Raw genomic sequence first — 19,772 nt, forward strand, 5'->3', positions numbered from 1 at the left:
GTTTTCTTCCGCCCCGCCCCCTATCCAATCAGAAACCTTCCCTGCCCCAAACCTTGCGCAGACCTGAATAAAGGCGATTGAACGGATCTCCCATGTAAACCCTCATTCGGAATTAATATTTCCCATGTAAACTACCTGGAAACACTTTAATTCCGAATGATTTCATTCAGATTCATTTCATTCTGAATGAGAAGCCATCATGTAACCGTAGCCAGTGTCAGGGTAATCGAGTCCATGAATTGATAACGGAGCGTCTTACGTCATCCCGTAATGGGCGGAGCGGAACACAATCACGGAAGCACTCTGGCATCGCAGGGCACCGGAGTACTGTTATTTGCCTCCCTTTCTACCGATCTCAGCGGCTGTATTTGGACCCCTGAACCTTTAACGGCGACACCTGAGATACCGCAATGCTCTCACCGAGGTCAGTGTGATTAAAAACGCACCTCCAACTTCTGTTGATGCTGCTTGAGATTTGCTGATTCCAGACGCTAACCGTTAACGTTAGCATATTTACGAGCCAGCTAATTAGTGGTAGGAATGCTAAGCAGCCTGTCAGCTACCCGTGTCCATGATGTGTTTGTTTGTAGAGTTGTTTTACGCTGTCTTAACATTAACATAAAGAACCCAGCTCAACCTGGGCATAGTGAACCAGGCCCAAACAGGGTGGGGACTGGTAGTATATACATAAAGGGTGTGTCATGTTCATACCACAGCCAGAAAAAAAGTTGTTACCCAAATGGTACAAACAGCACTGTGGAGAAATGTACTTTTCTATAGTTTTTCCATTACTGTAAAGTCACTGTAGCAGGGCAAACTAGTGCATATACAGTGTTGTATAAGGTGCAATAATGAGCCATTAAAAGGGATGGTTCAGTTTCTTAAGTGAGGTTGTACTGGGCACTTAAGTACAGTCAGTGTATTACATACGGTAGATGTCAGTTGGCACGCCCCCAGGCAGTTTGGAGAAGCAGGATGGAGTCCAGCACAGAAGCTAAGCAATCTCCTGCTGTGGATGGAGGTCAGCAACAAAATGTTTTTTTACCACCTTAAAAAAATCAAAATCAGTCTAAGTGTACACCATATTAAGAGTCCACTGAGAAAAATAGGAATGTTACCTTGTTGAACTCAAGAGCTGCTGGTCTACTGCTGCTTTGATCAGTTTATTAGTGTTACTGTGTGACCTTTGCGAATCCAAGCAGTGGTAGACCAACGGCTCCTGTGTTCAGCAATGTTAAATTACTGTTTTTCTCAGTGGAGTCTGGCTTTGAAGAAAGCGATATTATGGCTTCATTTACCTGGTGGAAATCTCTGGCTGGTGGCTAAAATATGTTTTGTTGCTGACCCCCTCCAAAGCGATACATCGCTTAGCTTCTGTGTCTGACTTCACCCAGCTTCTCCAAACTAGGGCTGTTCCAACCGCCTTCTACTGTATGTAATATACTGTCTATGTATACTTACTTCATACAACCCCACTTGAAAAAAAGGAACTGTCCTTTTAAGTGCAGTATAATGGACATAATCATAAACATAATACATTGATTATGTACTCATACAATAGCTATACCTAAGATATGATATTCTACATATGTATCTATTAGGGGTGTAATGATACACCGATATGGATTGATATAACGATTTTAACGATCAGCAGTCCAATATTGTCAACACGAAGTGAAAACATCAATCGGATACATATCATCATCTTTAATATACATCTTTATTTTGAAATTCCCATGGCATGTCTGTGTCACCATTTCTGTCCAAGCGCACTTCCTTCCTAAACTTTAAAACAGTGTTACTGCCCAAATGCCAGACAATGGCAAGCAGCCAAGAAAAAGACAATAAAGATATTTATTGGTATCATCTCATATCAATCCTGAATTGAATTGAAATCATACTGTGGCAGACTTTGTGATATCAGCAAACACTGTCTGCGTTGTCCAAAGAATTGGAAAAAATATTGTATTTTGATGAACATATCTTTACTGTGTAAGAATTGACATCTGGATTAACTGTGCTTTTTTTTAAAGAAATAAGTTGGTTTCTTAACAAAGCTGCTAAACAGAACTGAAGTATTCTGTAACACCACAAGTCTGAAATCACACAGCAAGCAGTGAGAGTCTGTCTGCCCGCCTGCTCAGCTGTTCACTATGGGGCAGCACAGCAGGATCAAAGAAAGATCAGATGACAGTTATAATTAGAGGATGTGGATATAACTGGACTTCTTGGCTTTAAGGTCGTCCTGGGGTTTGTTTACTTTTTGTCATGTCCTTGTGTGTGCTGCAGGCTCCTGCTGTTGCGGTCGGCTGCATCCTTGACCACAAGGTCGTTTTGCGCGGGGGGCGTGTCGAAACAGGGCAGGGCGCCGGACATGGCTGAAGGTAAGACAGCAACCACCCTTCTTGACTGACTTGATCAGCCTTGGACCTGGTTTAATCACTATAGACATGTGCTGTGTTTGAAGTTTTGTTGTTTTGACTCTTAGTCTTGTTTTTGCAAACTGACTTCAGAACTGACTAACTGACTTGAATCATTCCCCACATCTCAGATTTTTCTCAGTAGTTAAAAAAAATAAATAAATTTCAATTTAGTCTGATTATCAGGCACAGAAATACCTGTACAGTGGCTTGCAAAAATATTCATCCCCCCCCTTGATGTTTTTCCTATTTAGTCGCATTACAATCTGTAATAGAAAAAACGGGAAGCGGGGTGAATACTTATGCAAGGCACTGTACATCACTTTTAGGTAACAACATGTTCATCCCAGATAATAAAACAAGTGAAAATCTGCAGCTTTATTGATTTACTGTAGTTTGATGGTCACAACTTTTCCAGTGCCAAGGCTTTAGACAATCACCTGCTGGATTTTGACACACTTTACTGTAATAATATGAAGGATACATGTATGGAACACCTTAATGAAGGTTGTGAAAGGTATCTGCACAGCTGGTAGATTTTTTCACAGTCATTTAAGGTTATATCTGCATGAGCTGCTACATTCAGGTCAGCTCACACCATAGATGTAGATTTTGTGGGGATTGCAGGGAACACTTTCCCTCAGTATTAAGACAATGTGCATTTGTCCCCCCAAAAAAAGCATTCAAGTTGCAAAAGACCATAAATTGATTTACAAAAGGCACAAATTGGAGCATTAACATTTTCTAGAATGGAGGAAATAAAGTGTGTAGTAGTAGCCTACTACTACTGAACTGAAAATTAGCAAAGTGAACCTGTAGATGGACATGTGCAAGCTGTCAAAATATTCTTGTTGACATCCTAGTGGTACACCACAAACACACATAACATCATGTGGAAGTGATGACTGGAGAGGACAAAAAAAATCTCAGACACAAAAAAACAAAACAATCAGCACCCAAGCTGCAGCTACATGGGAACGTTTGCACAGGACTTTTACTTTCAAGACCAGAGGTGTCTGAAACATCTTCTCCAACCTGCAACTCAGATTATCACTCAAAAGGATATCACACCAGTCAGCTGTAGAATGTGTGTGTGTGTGTGTGTGTGTGTGTGTGTGTGTGTGTGTGTGTGTGTGTGTGTGTGTGTGTGTGTCTCTCAGTGCATCACATTCTGGGATGCTGTAAGTTACCAAGGTGATCAGGGATTCAGACACATAACTTTACAATTGAAATCTTACTGAGACAAACACTGCAGAAATCAGCAGGAAAGATGGAGCAGTTTCTTAAAGCAACCTCTGATACAGATGACAAGCAACAGTCAGGCCTCATGGCTTATCATCACCATGACCTGTCACCAGTCCTTCCTGAAGCTGAGCAGGAATATCTCCTCATGCAGAAGAAAAACAAGACTCTGGAGACGGAAAATGAGATCCTCAAAGAGAAAGTTGACTTTCTGATGACTGGCACTGAGCAGTTCAAGGCAGAGCAGCGGAGAATCCACAAGGTGATCAAAAACAGAGACAAACAGAGGAAGCAACTGCTGCATTGCCAACATGAACTATTGGTGTTGGGTAAGAAGATAAGTATCCAGGAAACAGAACTGAGGAGAGAGATCAAGCAGAACGAAGCTTTCAAAGAGGAGCTGAAGTCAGTAATGAAGGAGCTGCGGTCAGTGAAGCTGGGAGCTGTAAACCAGAGAGCTGAGACGGTGCAGCTGAAAGAACAATTCCATCAGGTCATCAAAGACAGAGACAGCCTGAGTGACACGCTGCTGCACTGCCAACATGAATGCTTTGAGCTAAGAGATCAGCATCCAGACGTCAAGCATGAACAAGAAGGACAGTCAGTGTAGAGAGCAGCTGAAGCAGATCCACCTCCTGAAGCTGGAGAAGCAGAAACTGGAGAAAGAAATGGGCGTTATGGAAAGCGATGCAGAGGAGCAAAGGGAGGAGCTCCCAAAGTGTGAGGAGGAACTCCACACACAGAAAGAGAAACTCAAAGAGAGCAGAATGTATCATGCTTTTGGGGAACATATCGGGAAGAAAATACTAATTATCCCAGAAAGACCTCACGCGGTGAGAAGACCCAGACAAGAGGTGCCTCATCAGAAGCTGGTGTCCTTGCAGAAAGAGCTGCTCACCTAGACAGAAGAGCTGAATAAAACACAGAAGGTCTGTGAGGAGCTGAAGGAGAAACTGACAAAGGTGGCGGTGCGCTTCCAGCTGTGCCAGGCGACGGTTCGAGAGCAGAAAGATATGCTCATGGCAGTGACAGCAGAGAGTAATATGTACAGAAGTCTAAATGAAGAACTTAGGAAAGAATTAGAAGCCATCAGAGCGGGCCGCAGTGAAAAGCACCAAGAAGACCAATAGATACAGATGTTTATAAATACATTATAAATATAAATATTTACAATGACTTTAACCCTCCTGTTGTTTTCCCATTCGCTATGCTATGACTGTCCTCCCTGGTCAGGGTTAAATGGCAAAATAATTTCGCAAGCTGGCCAACTGATATATCCACTCAGATAGTATTTTGCTAAGGATAATGCTAGCAAGCAAGCTAAGGTTAGTCAGCTAGCTGCAACTAAGCTATGCTGGCATTGGTTGCTACATAACTTTTTTTGCTGAAGTAATTTACAAACATCTCGCCATCTAATTTATCAGTCAGGTCAGCTCTGGAGTCTGGATGTGTTGGATGAAGTTCACCACCAGATAAGGATGCAACAATCTGATAACCTGGACCTATCATATACATTCATTCAGTCAAGGCAGGTCACTGATCAGTTTATTGTGCCACAGTTATCTCTGGCCTCACATTACCTCACATAAAAAAGTATTACGCTTAGTTCCACACAGTAAGGTTTACAGATTTTGAATTTGGGAATATTTAAGAGAACTGGTGTCAGATCAGTGCTATGAACTGGAAGACAACCTGAGCTGAGACATCTCTGTTGGCATTGAAAAAGTTTGATTGACGCATTCCATTCAAAGGATCTGACAACAGTGATGCTGTAGGACTCCAGCTAAATGGCAGACATTCAGTAATAAGCTTTAACAAAGCTGCCACCTGATCTCTCTGATGTTGTTGCCCGTTTCATGTTCAGCCTCACAGGGTTCTCCCACACCACTCCTCTTCTCTGCTCACTACTCGGACTCACTGCTGCAGCTCGCATCCAGCTCAAGAGTCTGCTGTTGGCGCACATAGTCAGTTCCTACAGGCCTCTGGGTGACTGGCTCAGGGTTCAAGGATTCAAAGACATGGTCTTAGTCCTCCATGACAGTAAACCTAATATCTTTGCGTTGTGGATAAAACAAGACAGTTGAGGAAATCATCTCAGGTTTTGGTAAACTTCTGACATTTTAAAGACCAAACAACTAATTGATTAATCGAAAAAACATTAAACAGAAATGAAAGTAATTGTTAGTTTGATAGCCATTTCCATCATTTTATGACCTTTTAGATCAAACCTCTGATTGATAAATTCGAGAAAAGAGTTGGTAGATTAATCTCTGGTGAAATAAAGCGAGACTTGGACACAAAACGAAACAGAACAAGCGACAAGTATGGACAAACAATTTATTTCTCTGTACAGATCCTTTCCCTAATGTTGTCAGACCCTTATAATAACAATCTGAGCCTGTTTTTGACAAAAACAACCACTTTAAATGGATGTAAATTGACAGCACAAACATGCCCCAAGTGATAAAATTGCAGCCTGTTTTCGCTGCTGCTGGTTGCAACGCTCTCTCTCTCAATACTGGACTAGTTTTAGAAACTGTTGCTCCCACGAGTCACTTAGACACAAAAACATGGTTAAATAGGGTCCAGGTAGAAAAATAGCACAGTTCCCCTTTAAGTTGCTTGTTTTGACATCAAGCTCTTACAGCTCTCTGTCCTGTTGAGGTGTCAGCACTTCGGTCAGAAGCATTTGTCGAATGAATGTAAAGAAATGTAACACGGTGACATATTTAATGTCTGTGTGAAACCCCCGCACATCCAGCCTCATCCTGCACCGTTTTAATCATTTGTGTTTCTCCACAGGAAATCCACTTTTACACGTGTCTAATGGTGTGTGTTGGTAAACCAAGACAAATCATACCTTTCTAGACCACACTGCCTCGTACACATAGTAATTCTCCTCTAATTTGCCCTAGTTGCACGTTGATTCCTCCTGCATGTTGGCTGACTGAACATCCATTCTCTTCTTTTACCTGAAGCACACGTTGTTTCATGTACAGCAGCTTGTTGCTGTGCATCTGTTCTGCCTTTAGTTAAGTCTTGATTTAATGTTCACACCGGCTGGATTTCTGCAGGCATTCGATGGTGGCCGGCATTCTGTTAACCTTCTTCCTCTTCTTCCCTCTGATGCACTGAGCTTCAGTATTTTGTTACAGCTGGTTTCCACCCGATAGCTGTCTCCATTCGACTGCTTCTTTTCTCTGTGTGTTTCATGTTGTCTCCATGTTTGGGCTGCAGTCTTCAGGCAAGAATTACAGACATTTTACAATGTGGTTAATTTAAATGTAATTACATAAGTCCAAGAGATTTACCTGTGCGTTTTTGGTGGCATTAAAGCTAATTATCATGATCCAAGTTATTACTAAATGGCCATGCTGCAAAATGCAAACACATCATATCTGATGTAAAATGACTGAACTAGTTTCCCTGAAGGCTCCAGCTGTAAAAACAACAGAAGTGTAACAGCCTCATTTTTTATTACAGAGACAGTATGAAACATATAGCCTTGAACTTTTGATGCTTTCACTACAGTACACATACTCTGATACACACACATACACAGACATACAGGAGATCTGATTTGCCTTTCTGTGTTTTTCAGTGCGAAACAGGCTGAGAGAAATCGTGGGAGCTTCCACTAACTGGAGGTACTGAACCATCTGTTTCAAAGCACAGAGAAAACACTATGATATCTGTGCTGTTTTGTCTCATTTGGTTTGGGTCAGTCAGCAAGGTTCTTTGTTATTGTGTCTAATAACGCTGGTTATTGTGTCAGTATGAAGCCTTTTTATGATACTTTTTCAAATACAGACCTGATTTTGAGCCAGTGGTGGAGTGTAACTAAATACATTTATTTAAATACTGTACTTAAAGGGATAGTTCGGATACTTTGAAGTGGGTTTGTATGAAGTACATATCCATAGTCAATGTATTACATGCAGTAGATGTCAGTCAGCATGCTCCATGTTTGGAGAAGCAGGCTGGAGTACTGACATGGAAGCTAAGAAATGTGCAGCTGCGGACGGGGGCAGCAGCAAAGTATACTTTAGCCACCTAAAAATCAGTATCAGTTTAAGTGTACACTATATTCGAAATATTTTCACTGATATACCTTGCTGTCAGACAGCTATTCCCGACGAACTGAAACCATTACATCGCTCTCTTCAAAGCCAAAGTCCACTGAGAAATGCAGTGATTGAACATCACTTAACACGGGAGCTGCTGGTCTACCACTGCCTAGATCAGTGAGTTTGTTTGTGTTATTGTGGGACTTTAGCATTTTAAATGGTTAGTTCCGATTTACCCAAGTCACACAATAACACAAGCCACCTGATTGAGGCTGTGGTAAATCAGCAGCTCCCGTTTTTGTTTATGGAGTCTGGTGGCTTTGACAAGAGCATGGATGGGGAACTGAAGCTGTTAACAGCAAAAATTATGCTGGATTATTTTGGGTGGCTAAAATATGTTTTACTGCTGACCCCTGTCCACAGCAGTACATTGCTTAGCTTCTGTTTTGGCACCCCTGCCGCTTCTCCAAACTTGAGGCGTGCCGACTGATATCTACTGTAGGTAATATACTGAATGGATAAGTACCACATACAACCCCAGTTAAAAAAATCTGTCCTATCCCTTTAAGTCAATTTTCATTTACCTAGAAATTGAAAATCAGAATCAGGTTTGTTGCCAAATTGGTTTTCACATGCAAGGAATTTGCCTTGGTCTTTTGGTGCGCAACAATGTATGTACAAAATATCTTTTTTAATAATGCTGAGCCGAACAGTTTAATACAGGAATGTGCAAAAGTTCAAGTCTACAGCATAATCTATAAAGAATATAAATTCTTTTTTATGCTCTACCAATGCTTCCCTCAAATTCCACAAATTTGTGAGAATAACTTGCACTTCAGCTGTCTCGGACTTACTCACTTTATTTCAACAATTAAAAAAAAAATTAGAGACAACATTTTAAAAAGACACAGAGGACCTCTGCCCTTGTTACACTTGTACGTTTTGTCACGTTTTTGTCCTTTATATTTAATTTTTCTAATCCTTATTTTTCACACTATTCTTGTGTATCCTTATGAGCATGCCACACTTTATTTTACTACAAATATTACTTGTGTATGTGACAAATAAACCTTTGAATCCATGGAAGAACATTACAAAACAGAAAAAAAAAAAAAAAAAAAGACAGAGGAGGCAACCACTAGCTCACTAAGTAGCCCAGGCACCCCATGTGCAAAGGCTATGTCCTTGCTGCAGTGGCCACAGGTTTGATTGCAACCCATGGCTCTTTGCTCCATGTCTCCAATGTCCAATATTCTTGTGCGCAGTGACCACCAGCAGGCCATGGCGGAGCGTGTGTCGCTGTCATCCATGTTGGCGAAGTCTCAGAATGACCTTCCTGCCAAGAGGATGAAGGACAGCTACCTGGAGGTGCACCTGCCTCTGGGCTCTGAGCCACAGCTCAGAGAGAAATACCTGACCTTCCACAATACCGTCAGGTACACACACACACACACACACACACAATTTGAAGGTTAACGGATAATCTATAACTTGCTTCCTTGTGTCTGTTCTCAGGTTTGGTAGAATCCTGGAGGACTTGGACAGTTTAGCAGGTATCACTGTAAAACAGAATGTTTTACATTATAGCTTGACAGAAAGTTCAACAAAGTCAAACACTGATACTTTTTCTTCCTCGTCTCTCTCCTCAGTCCTCATCTCCTATTCTCACACCTATAATAAGGCACTGAAGAGGTCTCCTCTGTCCATCGTCACCGCCCTTGTGGATAAGATTGGTGAGAGTCTCAAGTATTTTTATGGTTTGTTTTGTTTGGTCGGTCTGAATTAAGTGGGCTTTTCTCTATTTTGTACCTGTTCCTCTCCTCTCTCCTTGTGTCTCTTCCTCAACTCCTCTACTCGCATCTCAGGTGGGAGGGACTAAGACATGAGGAGAGGAGGCAAGGAAAGGAATCAAGGATGTACAAACTATAAAATTAGAAAAGCCTACTGAAAAGTTTTAGGTCGCTAATCTGGCTCAGATTTCTACATTCAGCTCCCTCTGCCCATTAACTCTTGCTTAGTAGTTGTAGCTGTTGTTAGTGCTGAAACAAACAGTCAGTTAATTAATTAAAAACAACATTTCTGATTATCATTGTAGCTTCCTCCATCTGTCCTGCTGAAATATGATCTCCCTTTTTTGTGCATAAAATGTGCCACAGTTCTGTGGATGCTGCAGCAGTGTCTTTGTTTCCCATAGAAAAGTTAAAGATGAATTATCAACGGTAACACCAGACGAGGACAGAACATTTTATTATTATTTATTAAGGTGCTTTATTTATCAATAGACTAAACTCAAATTGTTCATGTAATCTGTTACATACATACATACTTTATTTTGAACACACCCTTACATACAAATGTTTGAGTTTAGATGTTGTCATTTTAATATCAGTAGTTCCACCCTGAAGACTTTGGTTCTTTTTTCGTCAAACAGACATGAGGCAACACATCATCTACCCTGACTGCGACATCAAGTTCACTGGTCATGTGACGTGGGTGGGAAATACCTCTATTGAAGCCAAGATGCACATGTCACAGGTAGACACACACACACACACACACACACACACACACACAGGCAAAAACACATCCTGTATGTGTTTAGTTAAGTTGTTTGGACAAGTAAGATGATAAATAATTTCTGAAAAAGATAAAAAAAAAAAAAGGAATTGAGTTGGTGAGAGTGATCAAGCACAAATTCACAATAGCTGTGATCACGTATGGGCATGAATCCATGCATTTATGCATCTCACAAACACTTGTCACTAGTACAATGATGCCTACGATAGCCGTTTCATGAGTTATGAAAGAGATAATATTGTGTATGCCATGATCACAAACACGCCTGACCTCCAGGCCAAACTTGAACCTCCTAGGGCAAAAACTGTGGCTGCAAAACGTTGGAGATATTTTTGTGGACCGACAGATGGACTGACAGAGCTGCTGTTCGCAGCCAAAAACACAAATGGAACCATGAAGGTATTTCAGCAGAAAATATGAAGAAAACAAGGTCAAAGAATAACACACATTAAAAACTATTCAAACAGACATGTGACATTTAGAGAGTGTCAAATTTTAACAATGTCCCATGATGATAGGTGAGCAGTAATATCTGTTATGGTTGCAGAGACAAAATAAAACCACTCGCAATAAACCAAAGTCCGCCAAAATCTGAAAATAAGGCTGTAATCATCCCACCCAGATTGTGTATTAGATATTGTGTGCAGACTGTTAATTTATTACGATGATCTGTTCTGTGCGACATCTATTGCACGTCTGTCCGTCCTGGAAGAGGGATCCCTCCTCAGTTGCTCTTCCTGAGGTTTCTACCATTTTTTTTCCCCCGTTAAAGGGTTTTTTGGGGAGTTTTTCCTTATCCGCTGTGAGGGTCCTAAGGACAGAGGGATGTCCTATGCTGTAAAGCCCTGTGAAGCAAATTGTGATTTGTGATATTGGGCTTTATAAATAAAATTGATTGATTGACTGATTGATTGATTGTTTTCATTGACATGGGATCACTTCTACGTGCAGAAACACGACAGAACTGAAAACAAACTTTGAAATAAAAACAAGAGTTTCAGATCAGCAGCAGAATGAAGTGCAGACTAGCAACAGGAAGGATCTCATAATGTGACTCTTCTTTCAGTTCCATGATGGCACGTATTCTCCAATTCTGGATGCTACATTTGTCATGGTGGCACGGGATCCAGAAAACAAGAGGTAAGACACTAAGTGCACACAGTCCGAGGTTCATTTACACAGAAGAAATACTGATGCAGAAATGGAATGAACCCAAACTGTCACACCCTCACTGCTGCATCACCAGTTTTCTTTATAAAACAACAGATACAAAAGAGATAAGAAAAAATACTTACAAAACAAATAATGGCCTGTGTGATGCAGAATTAGCACAATTTACAGAATCACCCCCCCCCCCCCTTCCTGCATGCTTATTTGCACATCCCAAACTCTGTAAGTAAACTTAACTGTATACACTGGAGCTAAGGGAGCTTACATTTCTACCGATCCTATTGAGAAGGGAAGAGGACAGTGACACAGTAGAGTCATACAAAGTCTGCTAATGATGGGGTTATAAATTCAGTCCATTTATTTCAGATTTGATAGAATATGGTCTTTTGGATCCTTCAAAGAGGTCAGCTTTTTCATTTTATATATTTTAAAATTATCCCATACCAACATTACCAGTGTTTATGAATTTGTCTTTGAGATATGGTGGACTCTAGTGGACTGACACTGTAAAGACCAGACTCAGATCCTGTACTTTAATAGAAGTACTACCACACTGTAAGAATACTCTGTCACAGTAAAAGTTTCGCACTGAAAATGTTAATTCAGTAAAAGTTTGTAAGTATAATCAATAAAATGTAATTCAAGTCTTAAAAGTGTAAAAATGTCCCCTGTGACTGTCACACTATTATATATGATGTCATCAGATGATTCTGACCCATGCATGAATGTAAAAGCACGATTTTACTGATGTAGTTGGCTGAGGTGGAGCTCATTTTGAACCATTAACTAATGATTATGTTTATTATGGATTCATCTGCTGACTATTTTCTCCATTAATTGTTTGCTTTTCTGACACCTTCACAATGTCTGTTTTGTCCAACCAGCAGTGCAAACCTCTACTAAGCTGCTACTAATAATTATTACAATTATGCAAAGGAAAAGTTTGTGAAGACATGAAATGTTTTCATATGAAAAACTAGCCTGAGTGTCAGACTGAAGCTCCCAGAACCTTCAGTCTGACATGGCTTACATTGAAGGCGATTTACAAGGGGGAGGGAATTTGATTTTTTCCTAACCAATCAGTAGAGATCAACGACTCACCCAGAATCTGACGTCATTAGTATCCATGCCTCGGGGGTGCCGAAAACAAGAGCATAGCCCGTTTAAAATGTCTCCGTCATCGTGCACGCCCAGCTGCATCACCGTTAAATCCAGTTTAGCAGCTTCCTTAATTTGGTCCTCCATGAACGCGAGTAGTGGCGAAATACCTCGATAGCATCGTTAATGTGGTCTGTAGGATCTGTAGCGGTCGCTGTTGTTGCTATCCTCACCAGTTACCCACCGGCGTACAGCTTGACATCAGCGTGGCGCTGATTGGCCAATCGCTAGACCCGCCCCCACCCCCGGCGTTCATTGGTCCGTCCATCGTTTGGACGAGATAAATCGCAAATTCATTGAAGTATGCCAGACCAGAGATGCAAGCCTACTCAGTTGAGTGGGCGGGGTGTATGGTCTGGAACCAGGCTAATGAAAAACGACTTTGACCATCAAAGTTTAAAAACTTTCCGTCAATCGACTAATTACTTAATTGAGTCATCATTTTAGCTGTAATTGTATGAACTATTAGGTGGTTTCACTTGTAACAGTAACTAGTAACTGCACTTTTTCTTCATTTCAGGGCAGCTTTTGTGAATCCACTGAGGCCAGAAGGTCCAGAGGAGGAGGAACTTTTTCAGGAAGGAGAAGGTGAGAGATCCTGACATGACCTCAGTTAAGATGAGATAATGCTATCTGTTTTATGAGTTTTTATCTTTAAATGTGTGTGTTCCAGCTAATAAAGCTCGCCGTGTGGCTCTGAGCACTGCCTCACTCCTGAAGGTGGCACCTGTAGACGAGGAGAGAAAGATCGTACATAGTCTGTTCCTCAACACGCTGGACCCAAAGTAAGATTGAGATACTGTGAAATTTATTCTGCACTGTGCTGAACTTATGAACCCCTAATGAGGTCAATAAAAATTCTTGTTTTTCTAAATAAAAGTCTGGTGAGGTATCAGTTTCATTGGTTGGAGCATGTGTTTCCGGTCAGTGTTATTGTTGGTGCTGCTGTCGCAAAGACAACCAGATCGCTTTCCTTTTTTACTCAGAGCCAAGCAGCTAATAACAACACAGGACACACTACATTTTATTGTCCACAGTTACTTCAGTAGTTCCACCGTCCACCATTTCCACTACTGGGGAAAGTGACTGCAAAGAACTGTTTACTTAAATGACTTTTTGGTAACTGGGGATAGCTAGTCAAGAGAACAAAAGTGCTATCCTCTTCCTGTTTTGGTTGCTCAATGGTTGACACACTTCCTTTGTGCTATAAATTGAGCCATCATGTTCCCAGAAGATGTTACCCGGTGACAGACAGAATTACATAATTAAAGTGAGGCTTACAGAGGACCAAACTAAACGCTGATGTGACATTTCTCTGTAGCCATTACTTTGTGCTATCAACATTTTCTTACATAATGATAAGTTAAAGGTCCAGTGTGTAGGATTTAGGGGATTATATTAGCAGAAATGGAATATAACATAATAACTATGTTTTATTTAGCGTATAATCACCTGAAAATAAGAATCGTCGTGTTTTCGTTACCACAGAATGAGCTGTTTATATCTACATGGGGTCCTCCTCTGTGGAGATCACCATGTTGTACCACCATGTAGCCCAGAGCATACAGATAAAACACTAGCTCCTGATGGGGCCATTTGCGTTTTCAGTTAGTTGCAATCTGCAACCTTGCCACTAAATCCCACACACTAACCCTTTAAGTTTGGCCCGATTGATGCACAGTCCAAGGATGTGTTATTATTTAGGCTGTTGAGGCTACAGTACAATGGTACACTTAAAAAAGCTGTGAATGTGTTGTGTGTTATTTTAGGACATGCAGTATTAAATATGTTTTTGTGCCTTCTCCTCCTCCTACAGGACAGTTAGTTTCCGCAGCAGAGTTCTGCCTCCAAACTCTGTATGGATGGAAGACGCCAAACTGAAAGGACTGGAGATCTGCCACCCTCAGGTGAGAGGGGGAAACAGCTGGAGTGACAAAATACAGATCTCAACCTATAGAAAAATGTCTGAAATTCTTCCCTACATTCTTTTTTACTTTGGCAGTGCTTTGAGTTTGATTTTGTCTCTCACATTTGATAGAAACGCCACGGCCTGTTCTGTTTATACTAAAATCCATCAGCCATTCACATGAGAAAAGTAGATTTTTAAATACATATTACTGTGGCCAGTGTTCCTCATGATTCCTCGTGTTTTTGTCCAGTCGTTTAGTTTCAGCTGGAGAATCTCTCTTTTCTATCTGTGTGTTGAGCAGGAGAGGAACATCTTTAACAGGATATTTGGAGGGTTTCTGATGAGGAAAGCCTACGAGTTGGGCTGGGCCAACGCCTGCTCCTACGGGTGAGAGCTTTTTAAGAGAACATGACGCTGTGCCAAAGAATACTGGTTTGCTGGAAGGTGTCAAAGTGTTTGTTTTCCTGCAGAGGATGTCGACCCAGTCTGGTGGCTGTTGATGATATCCTCTTCCAGAGACCCGTGGAGATCGGCTCCCTGCTGCTGCTCTCATCACAGGTCAGAGAGACACTCAGAGCTGAGCAGTGACTATGAGAAAAACCTTCTGTGACAATAATCTTTTTAAACATTGCATTGTTGCAGCTTTAGTGTTATATACAAACACTTGAGGCATTTTAAGAATTTCTGGTTGATTTACTAAACTAATATTACAAACATTATTTCTGTAAATGGAAACAGCCACTGTTTAATTTAATAATGCAACATGGCTGAAGAGTGTGTCAGTTTAGACTGAAGGCTGAAGTGTGTGTGGCTTTTGGTGCTTCAGCAGCCTGTGTGTGTGTGTTTTCAGGTGTGTTACACACAGGGGAAGTACATCCAGGTCAGAGTTCACAGCGAGGTGTTCGACCCGCTGACCCGCCAGCACAACACCACGAACGTCTTTCACTTCACCTTCGCTTCTGACCGTGATGTCCCCAACATCATTCCAATGACATATGGAGGTGAGCCCTCACACACACACACACACACACACACAGGTGAACACAACATATAATACACCTAAGTACGGTTTTAAGGTACTTTATTTACTTGATTATTTAAATCTGCTACTTTACACTACTACACTACATTTAAGAGGGAAATATTGTACTTTTTACTTCACTGCATTTATTTGACAGCTTAAGTTACTTTGCAGATTCAGATGAGTAATGCAAAATATAATCAACAATTAAATTGTAAGTTATTATTTACAAGCTGCCCAGCAGAAATTAAAGTTATCAAAATGAGCTTGACCTTTACCAGCTGCAACATTAAGGTCATAAACACAGTAATGCATCATAGTTATATTTTTCTTAAATGGGCCATGTTGCACAATAAGTACTTTGACTTCTGCTACTGAAAAAGTTCCAGAGTGTAGGGTTTAGTGGCAGATTGCAACCAACTGAAACTTCACCCATATGCCAAGTGTGTAGGAGAACTATAGCCATCGCAAAAACGCAAATGGCCCTGTCTAGAGCAAGTGTTCAGTTGTCCTTTTTAGGCTACTTTAGAAACAACATGAGGAACTCTGTAGGAGAGGACTTGCTCGGCATGTAGATATAAACGACTCATTCTAAAGTAACGAAAACACAACCATTATTATTTTCAGGTGATTATAAACGAAAACATAGTTATGAATATTATATTCCATATCTGCCCATATTTCCTCCTTAATCCTACACATAGGCTTTTTAAATATGTATTGATACTAATAGTAAGTGCTATATCGTAGGCAACTGGACTTGCTTGCATTTCTTGGAGACGTTTTGCCTCTCATTCAAGAAGGTTCTTCAGTTCTAAATGACTGGTACGAAACCCTGTGTGGGTGTGAACCCTTGCAGAGTCGTAGGGGTCATATGTGAGCTCTTAGTTTTAGAGTCGGTAAGGTCACTGTGAGTCGTTGACCCACCTGGCTACTATGTGAGTCGTTAGGGTCATGTGGGACCAGGGGTGAATTGGTGTGAAGTCGTCTGGGGAGGGGTCCCAAGATTGCATTGTAGGTGGGTGATAAGTGGTGTCGTAAGCCACCCCTCTGTTTAACGATGGTTGTTCCAGCTTGACGTAGATGACTTCTCTTACTCCTCTTTCAAACCATCTTTCTTCCCTGGCCAAGATGTGCACATTGCTGTTCTCAAAGGAGTGTCCCTTCTCCTGTAGATGTAAGTGGACAGCTGAGTGTTGACCTGAGGAGTGGTTGTTTAACCTCCCCACTGTATAAATCTGTGCATTCCTGGCTGCACTGAACTGCCCACACTACATTACTCTTAGGGATGGGGCCAATCCGATCCAGTATCGGTATTGGGTTCCGATACCAACGTAATTCACCGATTGGAAATTTCCGATCCACGAGCCGCGTCTGTGCTTTCACGTTGTCTGCTGGAATGATATGATGATTGCTACATAGTAGTGTTGCACTGACTGAGGTACTAAAACGCGACGGTACATATGATACTATAATGTTGGAGTACCGTAGTACTACGGTACCTCATGGTACCACCACTGTGGGATATGATCAAAGTCCAATCGCAAGAGCGTGAGTGTCCATGCGGCGTCCAATAACGGCGCGCGCTGTCCACCTGGCACTCGATATGCCGCTGCAGTGGTTTGTTTTCCAGTGACATTTCAGGTATGAACTGAGCTATTGAGTATCTTTAAGCAGTGAAAGTTATTATTCATTTCTTTTTACTTGTAGGTTAGATTATGCTACAGTAATTTGTTTTCCACTACAGAGCTCTACGGTGCGAGCATTTTACTGGCATTTGCGACTAAAAATAGTTTTGTGCATGCAAAATAAATCATTCAGCACTCTGTGCGAGTACAGATTTCAACCAGCAGCAGAAACTAAAGGCAAATCCTGCCGGTTGAGGGTTGAACGGGGCTCACAGACGGGAATGTATTCCTGTCAAATACGGTGCAAGAACGGCTTACCAGCGACAGCAACTCCAGGTCCAATAATATCCTCTTCTTGGCGTCATGACTGCCCAAAAGTACCTGAATAGCTGAACTGTGGCGGCACACGGGTATGTGACGTGTCAGAGGAGAAACGAGCCGTTCACATTTCTCTCTGTGGCAGGTAACGGTCCACAAACCTCACCGCACTTTAGGGACTGTTCTTTACTTATGAAGGGACTGTTCTTTACTTGTCAGGGGAGGAGGGTGGCTGGTTGATTCTTATTTTATTTATTTATTTTATTTTGATCCCCCCTATGTTAATCACTGATTGATGCTGTTTTTGAAGTCTGAATAAGTCAAAAAGTAATTTATTCCTTTGAAATATCATTGATGTATTATAGAAAAGTGATTTATCTTTTTATAAATGACAAAAGGCACATCTGCCTCATTTTCGCTGTGGTATCCTGATACTACTCAGAACCATGATACTTTCACTGGTATCGTACCGTGGGTCCCAATTTTGGTACCGTGACAACACTACTACATAGTAGTGTCTACTTGATTTGTATCTGTGCTGTTCAGATTAATATGACCGGTACTTTTTGTTTTTTGATAGTGTATATTGCACTAGTAGTTTAACACTACAATTTAATAAATATTGACAATCAAGTTGAAACCCTTACAGTTGCATAGGCTATTTGTTTTAAGGATGGGATTTTTCCTGTGAGCAGGATTTCCTGCTTTTCTTACCTTATACTTACCTCAAGTTGCCTTTTGGGACATACATGCATACATACGTGCATATCATACTTGCCTGTAGAGAGGAGTTTATTACAGCCTCATATAAAATCAACAATAATGATAATAATAATAATATTAAAGCAAACAGAGCTCTGGTATCTAGTATCGGTATCGGCAGATATCCAAATTCAGGTATCGGGATCGGATCGGAAGTGAAAAAATGTGGATCGGTGCATCCCTAATTACTCTGCTTATGTCTGGGTGTTTTGTCCTTAGGGTGGACAAGTTTCTGTCTCATTGTGTTACTGGGATTAAAGTGCACAGGGTTGTGGTGTTTGAAAATCCTCCTGAGTTTCTCAGATACTCCTGCGACATAAGGAATGACAATGTTGTTTAGTTTCCAAAGGTCCAGTTGGGATAGCCACAGGTTTGATGTGCTTCCCTGATGTGTTTCTGTTCCTTCACCTTCCCCTCTGTCCTAGTGGACACGTTTTCAGCCCGATGATTCAGTGTCCTGCTGTTTGACTCTCACCACGGACTGGAGCACAAGTTGGGAGTTATCAGTAACTGATAATTCCAGCATAGTATACCGTTAGGTTAAAGATCTGAGTATTTCTGACAAGCCTTTTCATGAACACTGTTAACTATGTTCACTGCATGCAAAAGATAAATATTTACTTAAGCTACAGAAAGACAAGGGTGAAAAATACTGGATGAAATGGGGCTGTTACTCTCAGGACACAGACACTGGATAACACTATTTTTCTTTGTTTTCAATAATAAGAACAGTTAAAAAAAGAGATGACAAAGCCTTTTGACTCTTGCAGGTGGAGAAGTCTTGAATTATTTTTCCATCTGAGATGTTTGATGCAGGTGTTTTTGTGTTTGTGTGACAGAGTCGATGCTGTACCTGGACGGGAAGAGACACTTTAATCAGACTGTGGGGGAATGAAACCAACATATCAGCGGACTGCCTGCCGAAGCCTTGCAGCATCTGATCAACAAGTTCTGAGAGTGTGTGTGGGGGTGTGTATGTGTGAATGAATGCAGTTAATTTAGTATAGATCCTTTTTGCATCACACCTTGTTAACTTTACCGTCCTCCACACGATGACCATGTTTGACTCCTTTATTTTTTCTGGAAGTTTACATTTTGGTGTGAAGAGGACCACTACAGTACAACACCGAAATATATTTTTTGAGATTCATTTATATTTTTTTCACTCTTTGTTTCACAGTTGTAACCATGGTTACAGCTACCAGGCGGTTTGTTTTGACAACAGGCAGCGTTTACAGCTTCTCAACAGTCAAATGAACCAACAGTTTCCTGGCCTCGTCTTAACTTCATGTATACCTGATTTGCATGGCTTTACAGTATGTTACATTTTTATATTCCACTGTCGCTTATACGCACAAAACTGTACTTTTTTTTATGGTAAATGGGAAGATTTATTCTGAATGTGTCAGAATGCTGTGAGGGGGAGGAGGGTGCCATTTTTTTCCTGGCCTTAAGATGTGTATTTACTCAAATGCAATAAATGAATTCTATTTATCTTGA

At 41.1% G+C, this 19,772-nt stretch overlaps 1 protein-coding gene across 2 annotated transcripts; it reads left to right on the forward strand.

Moving 5' to 3' along the window:
- Positions 1-266: 266 nt before the first annotated feature.
- acot9.1 (acyl-CoA thioesterase 9, tandem duplicate 1) lies at positions 267-19,772 on the forward strand. Of its 2 annotated transcripts, XM_049566011.1 has the most exons (16): positions 267-424; positions 2,290-2,384; positions 6,465-6,491; positions 7,264-7,309; positions 8,995-9,165; positions 9,245-9,282; positions 9,379-9,462; positions 10,161-10,264; positions 11,373-11,446; positions 13,155-13,222; positions 13,308-13,419; positions 14,451-14,541; positions 14,845-14,930; positions 15,014-15,101; positions 15,394-15,544; positions 19,112-19,772. In XM_049566011.1, exons 1-16 carry the CDS (start codon positions 411-413, stop codon positions 19,165-19,167), a joined length of 1,305 nt encoding a protein of 434 aa, XP_049421968.1. In that variant the 5' UTR covers positions 267-410; the 3' UTR covers positions 19,168-19,772. The 2 variants fall into 2 exon arrangements, with proteins under 2 accessions (XP_049421968.1, XP_049421969.1); XM_049566012.1 differs by lacking the exon at positions 6,465-6,491.

Source organism: Epinephelus fuscoguttatus, linkage group LG21 (assembly GCF_011397635.1).
Source record: "Epinephelus fuscoguttatus linkage group LG21, E.fuscoguttatus.final_Chr_v1".
NCBI classification, from domain to species: Eukaryota; Metazoa; Chordata; class Actinopteri; order Perciformes; family Serranidae; genus Epinephelus; species Epinephelus fuscoguttatus.